Source organism: Chrysemys picta, chromosome 7 (genome assembly GCF_011386835.1).
Source record: "Chrysemys picta bellii isolate R12L10 chromosome 7, ASM1138683v2, whole genome shotgun sequence".
In the NCBI taxonomy this organism is placed as follows: domain Eukaryota; kingdom Metazoa; phylum Chordata; order Testudines; family Emydidae; genus Chrysemys; species Chrysemys picta.
The window spans coordinates 6,238,500-6,257,239 of NC_088797.1; the positions used below are offsets into that span (position 1 = coordinate 6,238,500).

The 18,740-nt window shown below is 43.3% G+C and overlaps 1 protein-coding gene across 50 annotated transcripts in view; it reads right to left on the reverse strand.

Moving 5' to 3' along the window:
• The window catches only part of MAGI1 (membrane associated guanylate kinase, WW and PDZ domain containing 1), a 490,362-nt gene that overhangs the window by 102,701 nt on the left and 368,921 nt on the right, over positions 1–18,740 (reverse strand). For all 50 annotated transcript variants that reach the window (XM_042849989.2, XM_065550691.1, XM_005297842.5 and 47 more), the window contains one exon: positions 9,495–9,614. In XM_042849989.2, the coding sequence (XP_042705923.1) occupies positions 9,495–9,614 (120 nt within the window). The remainder of the gene's footprint in view (positions 1–9,494; positions 9,615–18,740) is intronic.

The following is an 18,740-nucleotide window of genomic DNA, read 5'->3' on the forward strand; positions in this document are numbered from 1 at the left end:
AAGGTTTGGGTCGACAGGCAATGATTTTAAGAGCTAGCTGTCCACAATGAAGAGTAGTGCTACCGAGGAAAACTTTTAGCCAGAGCCAAAGGTGTCCTAGTAAAAATGTATGAGCCAGTCAAAAAATCCATAGAAAATTCAAAGGGCCTAAAAATTAACCTTCTATGAAATTTCACACCAATTGTCTACCTATATTTTGAGAAAAATAGGAATTTATGTCCCATTTTAGAATGCAACTAACTAACTACTCTCTTCCTTTTTACAAGAGAAAAGGAAAAGAAAAGCATGAAGTCAAGAGGGGGGGGGGGGGGGGGGGGGGGGAAATCTTTCCACAATATGTAGATGTTAATAAGTGGATCTTTGACATGATCTAAAGGAGCCATTATGATTTATTGAGTCAATCTGTAGTACGGAGACGTTAATAAGCGGATCTTATCTTATTAAGCGGAACATGTTTGTTCCGCTACATGTGCATCCACAGCATCTGCCACCCCAGTCTTCTGATCTTTCTCTTCATGTTTTGCATACCATGGCCACAACACTCATTTCGCGGCTGTACGAAGTTGGCGAGACCCACAGAATGCAACTCAACAAAGAAACTAGAACAACGAAAAGCAGCCGTTCTATAGAAACGGATGGGGGAGGAGGGCCAGTGGACAGAAATATGAGCAGAACAAACACATCAGAAATAGTAGGCAAAAAGGAAGTTTCTTGGAATTCAAGTGCTGGTTTCTGAATGCATCCTGGGACTTTTGCTGCTATTCTAGATGGACCGTTAAGGTAGCTGATTACAGTCATTAAGTACTTGTAATCAGGGTCCCTGTCTAAAGTAGCCAGTTTAATATTATATATGCTAATAAGTCACCCATTACCTTTTAAGTGATGAAACGAATGCGGATTACTTATTACTTTTCTTGGCACTCTCACAACGCCCGTCCCGAGAATGAAAGATGATGCCTTGACAATAATGCTCTATAATTTAACAACCCTTCACACATTACACATTACAGCACTTTTTCAGCTGAGGATCACTAAGTGCTTTATAAGCATTCATTAATGAAGCCGCGTAACACCACAGTGACACTCAGCAGTCACCATTCAAGAGTCAACATTTGCAAACAGTACTCACAACCGTGTTTCATCGCCCTGTGTGTTTGTACAGCACCTACTGCAAATGGGTGCCAATCCTAAATCTGCCTTTGGTCAAAGTAATGATATTAATAATTATAATCTGAGATACCACAGATTTACCTCTGCATTTGTCACAGAAAATAACTGCAGACACACTGCGGTATCTGTTGAGTTTTTAACGGGGATTATGATAGGTGTTACGATTCTCTTCTCCAGATCAGTAAACTGAGGCACAGAGCAGTTATCGGACTTACTCAAAGCCACATAGCGAGCCAGGGGAAGAAGCAAGGACTCAATATCCTGCTCTAACCACTTAACAGGATTCCCGCATGAAACTCCTGGCACCTGAGGGAGCCATGATCTCTTCCTAGGCAACGCATATGCAAAAGCAATGAGTAACCTATAGCATTACTTCCACGGCATCGGTAGGCGCTCTATGCACTGAATGCAGGGCAGGATCAGTCAAAAACCTGCGACTGCAATCACCACCGTGTTCTAGGTGAGGCATACTCTAAATCAGGGGTGGGCAAACTTTTTGATCCGAGGGCCACATCAGGGTTGCACAACTGTATGGAGGGCCGGGTAGGGAAAGCTGTGCCTCTCCAAACAGCCTGGTACCGCCCCCTATCCGCCCCCCCTCCCACTTCCCGCCCCCTGACTGCCCACCTCAGAACTCCCAACCCATACACCCCCCCGCTCCTTGTCCCCTAACCAACCCCCAGCTCCCCCCCCCCCCCCACTCCCTGTTCCCTGACTGCCCTCCCGACTCCTATCCACATCCCCACCCTCTGACAGGCCCCCCAGGACTCCCACTCCCAACCCTCCCTGTTCCCCATCCCCTGACCCCCCCCCCCCGCTCCCAGCCCCATCCAACCGCCCCTTTCTCCCTGACTGCCCCCCAGGACTCCCCGCTCCCTTACCCAACCCCCCTGCTCCCCGCCCCCTTACCATCAGCAGGAGCTCGCAGCCGCGACACCCGGCCAGAGCCAGCTGCGCTCCCCATGCAGCCAGCGGGAGCGGCGGGCCAGAGTGTGGCCCACGCAGCGGCGTGGCTGCAGGGGAGGAGGGGGAACGGGGGAGGGGCCGGGGACTTTTGCCCACGTCGCTATAAATGGACTTTTTCTTCCTGAGGGGTGGACCGTGCTAAATGTATCACCATAGGGTGAGGGCATTACAGTCGATCACATTGGATCACCATTCCACGCAGCATGCACACACCATAGAATCTCCCAGTGTCAGAGCAGTGCTACCAACTCTCGCCATTTTAACGTGCATCTGATGGTACTGGATGTTTTACTTACAGGCCTAGCACCTGAAGCCAGACGATTACTGGAGAATCTCAGCTTTCACTAAAAATAATGTCGAGGAGAAAAAGCTTTAAAAGTAAAGCCTGGTCTGCGTTAACCTCCGAAACAAGAAGGCAAATTAAAAGAACCCAACACTTACTGAAAATCTCGTGATTTTGGAATGTTTTGGTTTGGCAACACTTTTGGAGGAGATTCAGAAGGTAAATGGGCTGGTGCAGCACTTGCCCACAGGGGAAAAGGTAGCACCCCCCTGAGCCATTTGGAAGTAACTGCCATACCACTCTGCTTCGAAAAGGAAGCTATTTGCAATACACAACCACAAGCTATGTGGGTCCTAACTCAGGAGCTAGGCTACATATTCTTGAGTGCTATCTACTGACAATTATCTATTGACTATTTACATATAGACCGACAGAGCACTCTCGTAACAGGCTGCATCCAATCCAATCTCCCAGCCTTTTGTGGCTCCAACTTCAGTTCTTTTCTCTTTCTAAAGCAGAATCCACAGTCTCCACGATGCAGTCAATATCCTGTGTGTTACCCTTCCTCTTATCACTCCCGTGGCCTGTTTTATAATTCTCCTTTCCCTCAATAAGCTAAGTGCAAGAGAGCTTTTAAAATGATGTCAATTTTCACAAGGCTTCGCTGCGTCTTTTGGCCTTGCCCTCACTGTCAACTTTCCAAGTGCTACCTTAGCAAAGGGGAGGGAGGGTGGCGATGGCTTCTCATCAATTTCTGAAATAAAGACCTCTGAGATGTAGCAGGGCAGAGGCGTAATGTGCATGTAGAAGTAAAATTGGGATTTGCAGTGGTATCCAGCAATAAACGCATCACTAGATGCCTTGATAAACCCTCAAAAGGCAAACTCGCCTTCTAATGTCAAAACACTCTCTATACTTCCTAGACTGTACTTCCATTAGACTACCAGAGAAACTACCAAAACGTAAACTGGAAATGCATAACACAAGTAGGCACAGCATTTTTACTAATTTAGAATGTTTCTACCTTTGCGTGCTTCTTCCAAAAGTCCTGTAAACCCTGCCCAGCGTGGAGTGCTTGCTAATCAAACCCAACAAAATCATGGCACTAACATGCCAATTGAAATTCAATCACATGGTTCTTCATTGCATACCATTCCCCCTTCAATCATTTTTAGGTTGTCTAATTACATTATAAGATCTCCAGGGCAGGAACTCAAGTCTCTTTTTCCTGTCTGAAAACCATCTAGAGCAATATATTCGTATTATTCTAAGAAGACGAAGAGCATCAAGGTTGATTTAGTTGGGGATTGGTCCTGCTTTGAGCAGGGGGTTGGACTAGATGGCCTCCTGAGGTCCCTTTCAACCCTGATATTCCATGATTCTATGAAGGTGATAGTTATGTTGGTCTCCAGTAGACGTATGTGAGACTTTCACTTTTGTTGAGTTTTACCTTACCTTCTTCTTTCGTATGGCTGGTGTAGAGCAGAAACTACAATTTCACCTGAAGTTCATGAGCCAAAGGGCTACATCAGGAGTAGCAGAAATTATTGAGTTCTATGAATCCAGTTTACAGTACAACATTAGTGGCAGCTTCAGAAGAATTCTAACCTCCACACTGATAATATATACAAATCGGGACTAGGGTAGGTAAAGAGGAGGAAAGGTAAAGGAAGAATAAAGTTGACTTGGAATGAAAAGCTGGACGAATAACCCAGGTATCTGAAGGGTTTAACTTTGTCTTCTCTATTTCTTTTAACAGAATCTGTTATGATCACAACATTGACTTTTAATTACATCACTGACTGGATCATAATCAAGATCAACACTGGTCAAACCAAATGTAAAGTATGTTTAACAACAAACAATAACAACAACAAACCCGTAAACAAATCTCACAAAGCCGGAAAAATCATTCCCTGGACTGTTATTTATTGCATATTACAATGGAATTGTATGTATCGAGATTCACACATCTCTATTATCATAATTATTTCTTTATTCGCATGGATTTTCCTTTGGAGAGTACAATGGATTTTCACATGTGCCAAGCATCAGAAAATCCAGTTGACATCAATGGGAGACGAGGCTGTTCAAACTCCTGAAAATGAGATGCCAACATTTGACATGCCTCTACTATACCAACCAATATTAAATTTCCCTGTATCATTAGCAAATGATTAAATCAACAGCAATATTCTTTTGAACTGGAAAAAATATCTGAAATATAAATAATATATGTTTAATCAGTTTCACATATAAACATGTGTACTGTGAAATGGCCATATTTAAACTGCCCCAACTGAACACACCATTAACTGAAAACTAATTTCCAGACTGTCCCAAGAGCCAGCTTAGAGACAGGTACTCATTTTCCCTTTCAAAGTGGAAAGGTCAAAAGAGGACTGGGATGTGATAGGGAAGCAGTTCAGCTGATCTATTTTGAGCATCATGACAAGGAAAACTAATTGAGTTTTATAGTTAGACACAGGAAAAGAAAAAAAGCTCACTTCGGGGTAGTTTTGCTATTGGAACATTAGCAGCGATGCTAATCAACTCATAGCAGCGGAAGAGCGAAGCCAAACTATAAAATTAGTAACGTCATGCAATGCTAAACCCATAAAGATTTGACATTGCAATCATTTCGCCCGGTGCAGCTGTAGGGGAGGATTCAAGTGCAATGTTTAAAGTTGACGCTACAAAGGAGTATAAAAAAATTGGGTTTAAAAAAAATTCAGGACTTCATTATACAGCATAAAGAAGCAAAAAAGATGCAAAAAAACATTGTGGGCCAACTTTAAGCAGATAATTAGCTGTACTTTGCATTTCTTTTGCACATATTTTGCATTAGTTCCTTAAGGGCTGCAAAATAAGCATGTCTTCACCCACTTCCCTACTTATGTCAGGATCCATTTGGCAGTATTGATCTGCCCAGCACATGGCAATGTAGCTTGAGCGTGGTTTTATCTCCTTGTTGCTCTTGTTGTTTCTTTGATGGTGCATCACCTTCATCAACGTTGTACGGTGATGAAGCACTGCTCTACAAAGAATGGCATGCATCTAGTTTATACCAAGGCCTCTTTACACAGCTCTATAAGTCTAAAGGGGCACTATAAATATAACTCGTGCCCCCGTCAAGGCCCTGTTATGCGGCCAGAGTGGTGTAAAGGCACCGCAGTGGAAATGAGAATCAGGCCCACACTAACTTATGGCTGGAAAACGGCAGTTATTTACACACAATTCGTAGGTCATAATGCCAAAACAATGGCTATCGTTTTTTCTTTGTGAATTTCTCTCTGACTGACTCGTGCTTATATTGTAGACAGCAAATGCACAAGTAGACTCTGGAAGGCTTTCCCCCTAACTGCTATCGTCTCCTAAAAGTTAACTCCCAGGACTCTGGGAGTGAAAGTCAGCACAAGATCATGGGAACCACACAACTTCCCCTACCATTTCTCATTGTAGAAAACCAGCCTCAGGAGCATGGTCAGATATGTTCCTGATGGAGAACTTGATGGGAGAGAGAGACATAAATGGAGATGAGAGGGGAAGGAAACTGAGAAACAAGGGTTTGGTAAGGTGCATCAGTGGCTTTATGACAGCACATATCAGATTGGGACAGAACTCAGGGTGGACCAATTCTATGGAAATAATACTCTCAAACTCCAGAGGACTGGGAGCTCCTCAAATCACTCTTTAGCAGCATTTTTGTCTGGTCAAAGGACCTGGAGAGAGGGTGAGGTCTCCTTGGGGAGGGGAAATAAAATCAATTCCAGAAAACCACCCTGAAAAGGAACAAGTCTTTAAATGGACAGGAGCAGAGACTGAAACAAAGAGCTGGATGATGAAGGATGCACAAGTGGGAGGATAAGAGAAAACGTGAGACAGCAGGAGGAAGAGAAATGAACGGAAAGGAGGAACGAGGCTAGAGGACCCTAGAAAAATGAACCAGTGGTGTGTAAACTTTTCTGGTCATCTTCCATTAGTATTTCATTTTCTCATATGGTTTTATTTTCAGGGACAGCATGTTCTCATGGCTACCACTGTGAGCGATTTCAACAGCCACGATACTGACTGGGGTTACTCAGAACCAGACAGCAAATGACTGGTGGAGTGCGCATCAAACGATGACCTTATTTTCATCCATGACCCAAAACAACAGGGTACATTTCACTTGGCTAGATAGTCACGTGCTTACTCACCTGACCTCTGCTGGGTGACATCACTAGACAGTCACCCCACCCAGCATCAGGCGTGCTCCTGGAAAACTTTCCACATAGTCAACACAGACCATCACTCGTCCATGTCGGCCTTCACCTGCCCATTGTTAGAAGCTTCAAGAAAAGATGAACTTTCAGGAAACCTAACTGGGAGAAGTTCAGTGAAACCCTAGAATGAAGTATTGTTACCATCCCCTGGCTTTCCATCCCAATCAACAAAGCCTACAGCCTTTTCTGTGGAGCCACCTTCAAAGCTGTGTGTGTTTCCATTCCATGAGGCTATCGCCCGGTCTAAATTCCTTGGTTAAATGCTAGATGTTCAAAACTATTGAAGTGGTACGAACAGTCTGGAGAGCCAGTTATTGCTGACCACTTAATACAGTCCTTAGATGCTACGAGACAAGCAAGATGGGAGGAAACAACAGGGAATATGAATTTCACCCATTCCCGTCAGAAATCATGGAAACTTCTGCGTCAACTTGGCTCAGCACAACCCCCACCAGTGCTGCCCTGTCCTCCTGTCAGCCCAAACCAAGTGGCTAGCCACTTGCTTCAGACTGCAAAAGTTCCCCTGAATAAGCTCTTAAAACAGCAGAGTCACAATGAAATGGCAGCAATTCACATGATGTAATCCACTTAATCAGTGTATAGGAACATTCACAAGCACTGAATTAGACACTGTACTTAGCAACATCAAATCCGGAATGGCGACAGGATACAACAATATTTCACCAGAGTTCCTGAAATATCTTGGAACCAACACCTGTCAATGGCTATCCAAATTCCTGATATGGGTTGTTAATGAGAGTAACCAGCCAAGGATCTGGAGGATGTCAAAAGTGATCCCCCCTTTTAAAATCTGGAAAGGACCCACACAATGTGGCAAGCTACCGACCAATCTCTCTACTATCTATTGTCTTCAAAGTCTGGAGCAGCTTATCCTTCAGTGTATATCTCAGAGGTGGAGACAGCTCTCAGTGTCGACCAAGCTGGCTTCTGGAAGGGTCAAAGCACATGAGATCAAGTCCTAGCCCTTGTTACATATATAAAAAACAGGTTTCAACAAAACCTGAAGACAGGAGCTGTTTTCTTAGACCTGACAGTGGCCTACGATACAGTATGGCACACTGGTCTTCTGGTAAAATTATCAAGAGCTCTCTTAGCATGGGTTGAATGTCTACTTGTGAACTTCTACTTTGTGATAGGCATTTTCGGGTATATATCGGAGATTGTCTTCTCCATGCATTTGTTCAACCCAACGGCTTACCCCAAAGCTCCATGCTTGCGCTCCCCCTGTTCAATCTGTAGACAAATGACCTGCCACTGACTCAGTCACGCAAGTCTACCTATGCAGATGACATCTGCTGCAGTGCCCCATCGTGCTCTTTCACTGAATTGGAGAACATCTTGAACACCGACCTGGCCAAGATGGCAGCCTACTGTAGCAGTTTGTGCCTCGAAACAAGTGTGACTAAGACAGTTTCAAGCGTCTTCCAACTCCAAAGTGCAAGTGTCTTCCTCAAAAGGAAAATGATAAACACGAGACAAAACCAGTCTATCTTGGGGTCACACTGGACCTCTTTTTGACTTTCCACAACCATCTAGAAAAGACTGCTGCCAAAGTCAGGACCAGGAATAATCTAATCGGCAAATTAGCCAGCTCAACATGGGGCATAGGCACAGATGCATCGTACCCTAACTCTGGCACTGTGCTAATCCTCAGAGAAATACTGTGCCCGTGTGTGGTGTCAATCGCCTCATGCTAAATTGGTTGACCTCAAACTGAACTCAACCATGAGTATCATCACAGGCACCCAGCGCCCCACTCCTATCCCATGGCTACCAGTTCTGAGCAACATGGTGCCATATCTCCCACCCACACACACATTCATTGCGAAGAGTCTACAGCCAGACTGATGGAAAAGCTATGTGCCAGTTCAGGTCTCCCACTGTTCACAGACATTTTCAGTCACCCCAAAGCACAACTTACGTCCAAGCGTCCAGTGTGGTCTCAACTGCCAGATTGAAATCTGTCAGCAGCAACCCTATGGCGCGATGAGTGGTCAGCTAAAAACATCTGGAATGGTTTCCTTGTTGCTGATCTAACAGTTCGACTGCCGGGATTTGACCTGTCACGTCTCTGTTGGACTCTGCTGAACAGATTCCAAACTGGCCAAGGAAGATGTGCAGCCAACCTCTACATATGGGGGTCTACACAACGACCCACTTTGTCACTCTGACCTTCGCCAGTCAATGGTGCATGTTGTTGACTAGTGTCAAGTGACTAGATTTCATGGTGGCCTTAGGGCCCTTCATTGTGCTGATGAAAATGCTATTGGGTGGCTCGGCAAGCACTTCAAATGCTACAAGAGGATGGCTACCGATGTAATTTTGTATGATAGGTAACTGGACTACCAGCAGGAAGAAAAACTTTATACCACAGTGATATGGGAATTCTCTACATTTCAAAGTAAGTGTATTAGGGTTGGTCACTAATGCAAAGAAAATGGACCGTGTCTTCGCTAGGATAAAAGGTGTGTAAACGCAAGTTAACCAACTGGAGACAAAATCCTAGCATAGTTTGTAGTTTTCACACAATTTATCAGGTCAAGTTAAAAACTAGGCTTCCCCCATAGCCTAACTTGACCTGCTAATTTGTGTGAAAACTGTGTACTGTCTTGCCTTCACTGGGATTTTATCTTGAGTTAGCTAACTAGAGTTAAGAACAGACCATCTTTTCCTTAGTGAAGACAAAACCTAAGAAGTAGATAAAGACACTGGCCTACACACCTTTATAGTGACTATATAAGTGTTTCCTTCAGCTTCTGTTACTGAATCAGTTTCCCGCTATGCCATACCTTCATATGTTCCCACTTCAAGAAGAGTTCCACTCTGCTCAAGGTCCAGAAACTCCTGCACAGTCAGAAAGTTATAGTCCACACCAGGCACTTCTCCTTCTCGCGGAGGACGAGTTGTGCCTAAATGGAGAAAACTACAAGTTAGTGCAACATCAATATTATCAGGAATTAAATGGGACATTGAAACATCTTCCATAGAAATAACAGTATCAGGAAATAAATTCTCCCATGTCAGCTATGTGGAAAGAAACCTTGAGCGTCAGTTAGCACAAATTCTAGAATTTACAGCCCAACCCAAATACCGAATAGGTGCAGTAATTCTGTCCTTCGCAGACATGTATTACCAATCGTTTTACCCTCCTGTATTCGCTGGGCTGTGCCAAACGATCTCTTGTGGCGTATGCAGAAAAGACATCTGCCAGAATTTGGTGTTGGGAACACACCAACAATTATGCCTGCGACTAGTTTGGGATTTTATTTTACTGACTCTCCTGTGAGTTGCCAGCAATAAAATTCCTCACGCTACACAAAGTATGTTTCTAGATAAGGAGGCTTCTTTGCAGCTTCTATTTGTATGTCTCCAATGCAGCAACTCTCTCCTCTCACATCTCAGCTCAAGATATCTTTTCTCCCTTGCATGTACCTGTTAATTTCTCCCTACTTTTGCTATTACTTTTTACTTATCACTAGAAAGTGTTGTGGGGCACAGTTGTTATACAAAAATGTTAAAACTCACTTTCTCTCACAGACACAGACACAGACACACACACACACACACATGGTAGAATCATAGAATATCAGGGTTGGAAGGGACCTCAGGAGGTCATCTAGTCCAACCCCCTTCTCAAAGCAGGGCCAACCCCAACTAAATCATCCCAGCCAGGGCTTTGTCAAGCCTGATCTTAAAAACCTATAAGGAAGGAGATTCCACCATCTCCCTAGGTAACCCATGTACATGCTGGTACAGTAGGTTCACCTAAAACCTTCATTCCAGTTCAAGAAATATTACTGAGTATCCCTCATTTTAAGTACAGAGAATTATCTTAAACTTATATCATCTCTAAAAACTAGAATGATTTTTTTAATATTGTATCCACAATTTGTTCCGGTAACGGTAATATTACAAGTTTAAACATTCAAAAAATGTTTGAAAATACATGAGTGTGTTAAGGTTCTCCGGGTAAACAGCTCCTTGCCTCTGCTGTACCATCTCTGTTTCGCAAAGGCTATGTATAACATGAGCATGAATATATTGAAACAGAAACAGGATTACGACACCCAACCATTTGTGTGCCTGTCCATGACTGAATGAGTTGGCTAAAGTTCAATCCACACAAAATGGCAGTGATGGTAGTTGACGGGGTGGTATTGCTTTCTCTGTCAAGGGGCATGTTCTGAATTTGCCACTGAGGCTCATAGTAGGAGTTGGCAAAAAACAAACAAACAAACAAACACACACACACACACACACACACACACACACACACACAAAATCCACCCTGAACCTGGAAATATTTCAATGGAAAATGGAGACAAATTTTTCCTGTTTTTCTACCTGCCCTCCTCGTAACCTCATGATTCTCTTGGATTCCTGGCTGCTCCTGGAGTCTCACATAATGCTGCTGACTGGAGCAGCCCTTATCACTTATATTAGATATGGAATAATATAACCCTTCCTCACGGAATTCGACCTCCCCACATTCATGTTGATGTGACCTCCAGATTAGATTACTGTAGTAAGGTCTTCAAGGAGTTATCTGTGACCGGCATCTTAGAAGCTTCAGCTAGCGTAGAACAGGGTGGCCCATGACTTCACAACTGTCACCTCCTGGTCCCCCAAAGACTACCCCAGCTCTCAGTTTGCTGCTGGATGCAATTCAACCTATTGTCTTCAATCTACAATAAAAATCTGTATGGTTTGGGGTCTGGCTACTATTTCTGAGGCTATTTCCCAATGCAGCATCCCAGAGACTGAGAGCAACTGGGACATAGCCCTTTAGTATGAATATGAGAAGTCTGGGAACAGGCTTCCCTCACTGGTACATCATCTATCCTGAAATTCCGTTCTCCCCATCAGCTTAAGTTCAGTGAGTGTGATGGAAGAGGAGTCTTTTCACAACTTTTCGTGCGGTGGCATATTCCACTGTGCTTTAGATCATAGGGTACAGTTCATTTAATTGATACTGATCGGTTTTATGTTCAATAGTATTTATTTTCTTTAAGTGACTCCTGAGGCCACAGGATGTGCGAATTCTGTCAGTCTAACGATAAGTATGATGACACATTCACAGACATTAACACACATTCAACCTCAGAAGAAAGTGTAGCGTAAGATGCTTGGAGGGGTGTGGGCACTTTTGTCCACAATCAATCTGCTGGTTCAGAAATAACCTGAAAGCAGCAGAAGGCTGTAGCACTAAAAGTACGTCTACACTACCTGCCGGATCGGCGGGTAGCAATCGATCTATTGGGGATCGATTTATCGCATGTAGTCTAGACGCAATAAATCGATCCCTGTTCGCTCTCCCGTCGACTGCTGAACTCCAGCTCGGCAAGAGGTGGAAGCAAAGTCGATGGGGGAGCTGTGGCCGTCGATCCCGCACTGCGAGGACGTGAAGTAAGTCATTCTAAATCGGTCTAAGATACGTCGACTTCAGCTACGCTATTCTCGTAGCTGAAGTTGCGTATCTTAGATTGATTCCTCCCCCAGTGTAGACCAGGCCTAAGCCTGACTGCTCATTATCGGAGCACTCTTCCTTCCCGCCGGCAGAATCTCCTCAGCCCAGGCATCTGTCTCAGCCCTCCACAAAAAGGCTGAATTCCATGACTGCACGTAGAAAGAAGTGGGAGCTCTTGGGAATTTACAGGGGAGACTGAAGCTCACAGAAGCTGTTCGGGCATAACGTTCCTGTCCCACTGACAGCTTGGCAGAGTTTTCAAGTGCCAGGGAAGGGAAAAGTAGGTTTCTACGCCTTCCATTTGAAATATGGTCCACGAGGTCACTCCTGAGAAATCGGCGGCGGGGGGTGGGGGGGAGAGAGAGGATGCGAAGCAATGGTGACTTTACAGCACCTTTGCACTCCTTGTATTCTTGGGCTGTCCAGGCCACCCTTGCTGATGCTCTAGCTGCAATGACCCCCTCCTCACGAACCATCTGCCAACTTAGAATAGCCAGAGCACACCATGCGCCAGCCATACCCTGTTTTCCCCCCGGCACACCTAAAGTAGGGGCTATGATGGACAGTAGGGGAGAGGGAAGGCACAGAACTACACTGCCCTGGAAACCAACTTACACACTGGGTATTTCTAATGACCTGTTCCCGTCACCTTTTACTTTACTTTGCTGGAGCAGTGTAAAGGGGCTAAAATGTAACGGAGAGTTAGACCCTCTGTCTTTCCTCATCCAGTGTAACGGTCAAATGTCACCCGGGACCATCGGACACTCATGAATACAATGTATAGTAAATGATTTATCATGTAACTTACATATTAAACACAAACACACAGATAAGAAGGGGAATAAATTATTTAATAAAATAAAGATCAGGGAACTTCGGGATTCATTTCAAACCTCCCCATAATTTCTTTATTCCTACCTTCCTCCTGAGATTATTTATTAACCATTTTTTTTTCTTCTTCTGTTTTTTATGATGGCAAAACTGCAGCTAGTGGTTTACTGTACTGGCTGGCTTTTTTACATGCCAATTATATCTTTGCCATAATTCCTCTGAGCCATTTGGATGGATTTATGTGTTTCATTTCAGCGTTCTTAATTTCCTGAAAATGTTCAAGTAAAAAAAAAAAAAAAAATCGCAGATGGGCTTGTTATCAGCAGGGCTGTCTGTGACACACATTGAATGCATTAGAAATGCTGAGCCGTAGCGTAAAAAGAAAAACATTACATCAGCTAGATAACATTTGTCACCTCGCATCAGTCTCCAATAACGAATGTAAGGAAATAAAACAACACACGTTAGGGTGCCCTATTTGGGGGAAGGTTTAAAAAAAAACAACAACAACTATCCATGTTATTGTCTAGCACAAAGATTGTTCTCAGATGTTTGTGCTGCTATCCATCCTGCCTTGAATCTGAGCAAGTGTTACTGACTGCGATTCAGAAAGAAAGAAGGAAGGGAAACCCCGCCTCCTCCTTTCTTGTAGCAGAATGACAGGCTTGCCGGCTGGACACACGCCTGGCAGATGGCATTTCAAAGAGTTTTCATAAACCATCTGGGATGTGTACAATGATTACAAACCACACTTACAACAAAGCCAGAAGGGTTTCTTCTCAAAAAAAAAAAAAAAAAGCCAAGCAAATTCTATTCCCTGTCTCAGGAAGGGCATGCTAAAAATAACCAGTGTCTTCCATTCTCAGATTGTATATGGCCTAGACACAAATGCATGACTAATTTGCAGCATGTATGTTAGAGATTACCCCCAACACCTTCCCAGCCAGGAACCTGTCACCATAATGTTCTGCTGATGAATCTGAAATAGTAATTAGGTCCCTTGTTATTAATGGGATTTAATTATGTGCACAGCATAGACTTTTCTTTACATTCCATTTCATCATCTTTAGAGTGTGATGGTCTTTGCTGAGAGAAGACTCGGAGGATCATGGTCCACTTCATCAGAGCAGAGCAGCACTAATGGCAGATTAGAACATGGCTAATGGCAGAACTAATTAAACACACTGAGCTTTGTCGGCTACCCTGGCCGGAGTGAGATGTTCAGCTTGAAAACAGGAGCCAATCATATTTAAATATGTTAACCTGGCTGCCATATTTGCACTGAAATATTTAGCAGTATCAAATGTTACTGCCATTAGATAGTAATTTAGCTAATTAATTTGTGCTATGCCCTGCTGTGAGACTCGCTCAGAATTGCTAATGCTGCAACGAGAAGGCACGGAAGAAAAGGCTGGTGATTATGGACTCCTTGCGTGCATTTTATGGTTCATAAATTTTTACGATATTTGGCAAAAGTCCTCCCTGTTGTATGAAGGTAGCTAGTGACCTTACATTCACAATCTAACCACTTGTACCTTTTCTCCTGTAGCCATAAAAGAGACTACATCAGCACTCAAGTTTGCACCATCAGCTTCTCATAGGGGGGGGTAGACCAGATACTAGAACGCTAATCTGCCTACCATGGTTCTGAATTCAGTAATTTAACAGTGTCCATTTTAAAGACAAATTGAAAACGCCATTATATGGCCTATCGAACAACCGTGCTGACAATGATCCAACATAAGCCTAAAGGATAGCATGGCCAAATTGTTAATATGAGATTCAGAGGCTGTTTATCTCCTTATCATTCTACCAGGGCCTCATGTTAAGTTGTTAAAAGCCTTTGACGCCCTGCTGCTAAATTAATCAGAATCTTACTTATTGTAATCTAAGCATAAGACTTCAAAGAGCCCATAGTCAGTCACCTCAATTACCTTCTTGTTAGAAGAAAACAATTCTCTAGCATTGTAATGCAATTATTGCACCTAATCAGTTGCCAGCAAATCATTTAGAGGTTGATTTTCAAAGGTGCTGAACACCCTCACCTCCCATTGACAGCTGTAATTTTCGTAATCTCCTCACCCACTCCTGTTGGTTGCTGTTTAGAATCCAAGGGAGCACAGGGGCATACACCAGTGTTTCTTAAAACTATATAATTTGCAGGAAAATATCTTTATACTTACTGCCTGATAAGAAGAGGCTGCACTCAGGTTTCATTTAAAACCCCAGAGCTGACACCTAATTAGAGACTTGCGTACTCACACTGTATATTAAGTTTCACAACACGGTTGCTATACATTTTTTCTCCATATTTATACAAAGGGTGTTTGCACCTTGTCAAACAGTCTGTAGCAAAAAGTATGATGCAAGATGCATGAACAATAGCAGCTGATTGAAAAGATAAAAAAGCTAAGTTTTATGGCTGGAGTTTTATGAAATATCTTTCGGAGACTGCTTAGAAGCAGCACCATCATTCTAGTATGTGTTCTGGAGGCATCCCAGAAGGTTTTTTAGCATTTGTAGAAGGAGGTTGCCCCTGGGAAAATTTTCAATAACCACGGGGAAACAAATGTTGTTTAAAGGTCACCCTCTTCTCTCATGTCATTAGATAATTTGGGAAGTCTATTTCGTCTCTTTTGCATCTGTCATTTAAATCACCAGATAAACGAAAGGCAGGGCAAGCTCTGCAGGCCTGCTGATGGCAACAAGAAAAGCAAACAGACAGGAACAACCTGTTCTGTCTCCAGAAAAGACACCCGATTCATTGCCAGGCTTGAACAAGAATTGCTCATATATAGCATATAATTAAAAATAGCCTAATCTATGAATAGTATACAGGTCTGTCGCATCTTACGCGCATTTAACATGCGCGATTTCAGCTTTACGCGGTCGGCAAAAACAAAAACCAAAAAAGAGAGAAAAATAACAATTTTAATACTGTACCTGTAGTGCGGGCGATTCCGCCCGCCATTCAACTCAATGTAATTTTGACTGTACACAGTTTTCGCTTTACGTGCTAACCGCGGAACGGAACCCCTGCGTAAGATGAGACTTGCCTGTATTAATACAAAATTAAGTGCACCACTTCCATTAGCAACTTTGTGGCACAGTATTCTTCAATATGGTCAATTTAGGTATTATCCAAATAGACACTGCTGGCATTTTCTTCAAGAAGGTCTGCAAGGAGTTAAGTCTCGGATAGTCTTATTGCATTCACATATTTCTTTTGTCCACCAATGTATGGTTGTACCCTGACAATTGACTCTGTAAAAATGGCATTGTAGGGTTCATGTTTGTTACAGACCAAATTTACAGTTTATAAACAGATATTTCTTTTCTAACTCTGCGCTTAGTAAACTCATTCTGAGATTTGAAAGTTAAGTAAGATGAGCTCATCTTGTGCATCATCAGCCATTATGATAACCAATCGGAAGTGCGTTAAATATGCAGTTAAGGTACAAGTCAGGTGTTCAATGGAGTAGCAGAGGTGCAAGTTAGGGAAGAATATGGTCTTATTTTAGAAATGCTTTCAGAGCTCTGTAAATGACGCGTGAACAGGAACAGAATCCAGCTTACTCTTGGCATTTTCAGAAGCATTCAGCATTGGCCTAACTTTGTTCTCATTGGAGTCAACAGCAAAACTCTCTGGCTTTAATGCGAGTAGAGTTAAGTCAATGCTGAGCGCTTTTGCAAATCCCACTTTTTTTTAGCAACTGTTAGCTATTTACAAGAAAAGGAATGATGCCAATCATCAGCCTCTCATAAATGACAGTGAATTTCTTTTTGACCCCGTATCCAATCACATCACTCCTTTTCTTTCCTCTCAAAGAAGTAATAATACTACCACTGTGATATTTCACTCATTATTCTTTATGGAAATAGGCTTATGATATAACTGAGATGTACTTTATGCAAGATGGGTCTTGTAAGAAGATATCACTGGAAAAAGTTATAATTTACTGAACGTGATTGTCCAATTTGTATGCCTGTATCATTTCTGTATCTGAAGTTAGGAATATTGACCGTGTTTCAGAGTAGCAGCCGTGTTAGTCTGTACCCGCAAAAAGAACAGGAGTATTTGTGGCACCTTAGAGACTAACAAATTTATTAGAGCGTAAGGTTTTGTGGGCTACAGCCCACTTCTTCGGATGCATATAGAATGGAACATATCATATTTGTTACAGATACATACACATATCATATGTTCCATTCTATATGCATCCGAAGAAGTGGGCTGTACCCCACGAAAACTTATGCTCTAATAAATTTGTTAGTCTTTAAGGCCTTGGCTACACTTGCAAGTTACAGCGCTGTAAAGCCTCCCCGGCGCTGTAACTAACTCCCCATCCACACTGGCAGGGCACTTACAGCTCTGTATCTCCCTGGGTACACCACTGCAGGTACTTCACATCTCCAGGAGGAATAACAGCTGCAGCGGAGTGGCTACGACTTACGTGTGTGAGTGTAAACGCTTGCACCGCTGTACTAATCACCTTGTCAAGTGGCCAATCCTCTCCATTGTTGTGACCGGCTGCAGGAATGCGGAAGTGCCGGTTTCAAAGCTCCTACCACAGAGAAAAGCAAACAGTTTGCAGCTTGCTTTGAGTGAGTGAATGAATGAGCAGGGGCCGGGAGTTTGGAACTTGCAAAATAGAGAGCTGACATGCTCCAAAAAGCACTCTCTCCCCCGACACTCCCTGTCACACTCCACCCCAACCCCCCCGGTTTGAAAAGCACGTTGCAGCCACATGAATGCTGGGATAGCTGCTCATAATGCACCACTCCCAACACAGCTGCAAATGTTGCAAGTGTGGCCACACCACTGCGCTGGCAGCTGTCAGTGTGGACAGACTGCAGCGCTTTTCCCTACTCAGCTGTACGAAGACAGGTTTACCGCACAGCGCTGTACAGCTGCAAGTGTAGCCAAGGCCTAAAGTGACACAAGCACTCCTGTTCTTTTTGTGAATATTGACCATGTCTCTGTATTTCAACTATGCTTCTTTGGGTGATGCCCACTGCTAACACTTCAGATACAACAATGGAAAAGCCAGACAGGGCGGATGGCCCATCAACAAGAACAATGGACTGTGAAAAGGCTTGGCCTTCCTCTGGATGCTCCACACTGCCACTGACTCATGGACGCAGAGATCCTACAGATTAGATTATGATTCATGAGACAAGTAATTCTCATATCTCTTCACATAGAAACACTCCAATAGGATGTTGCCTTCATCCAATGATCATTATTAGCAACCCTTGTTACCGAGTTCATTTTGTGGCTGAGTTGGCTGCTGGATAATATGGAGAGTAAAATACTTGCCATCTCAAATGCTTTGTGGGAATCTTGTTAATTAACACTAATGATGAGGACACCCATGGGGAATGGCTGAATTTCATGAATTTGTGAAGAAGGGCCCAATCCTGTGCCCACTGAACTCAAGAATATAGCACCTGCTAATTTAAATGGTGCAGGACCAGGCTGTACATAAACTGTTGATGAAAAAGCAAGGACAATGCAATACAAAATGTACTTTGTTCATTGATTTGTGGAGTGGCGTTTAGCTGTCATTATTTACGTTATTCTCCATAATACACTAGTTAATGTACTAGAGAATATTTTCATAACCAATCAAGCCTTAGTAATGGGACCTCATTACAGTGCTCTGTTCTTAAGGCTTTGCTAGGAAGCGAGGAGAGACTGCACTTTTTGCAGGCACGAATTATGGGGAGCGTGGAT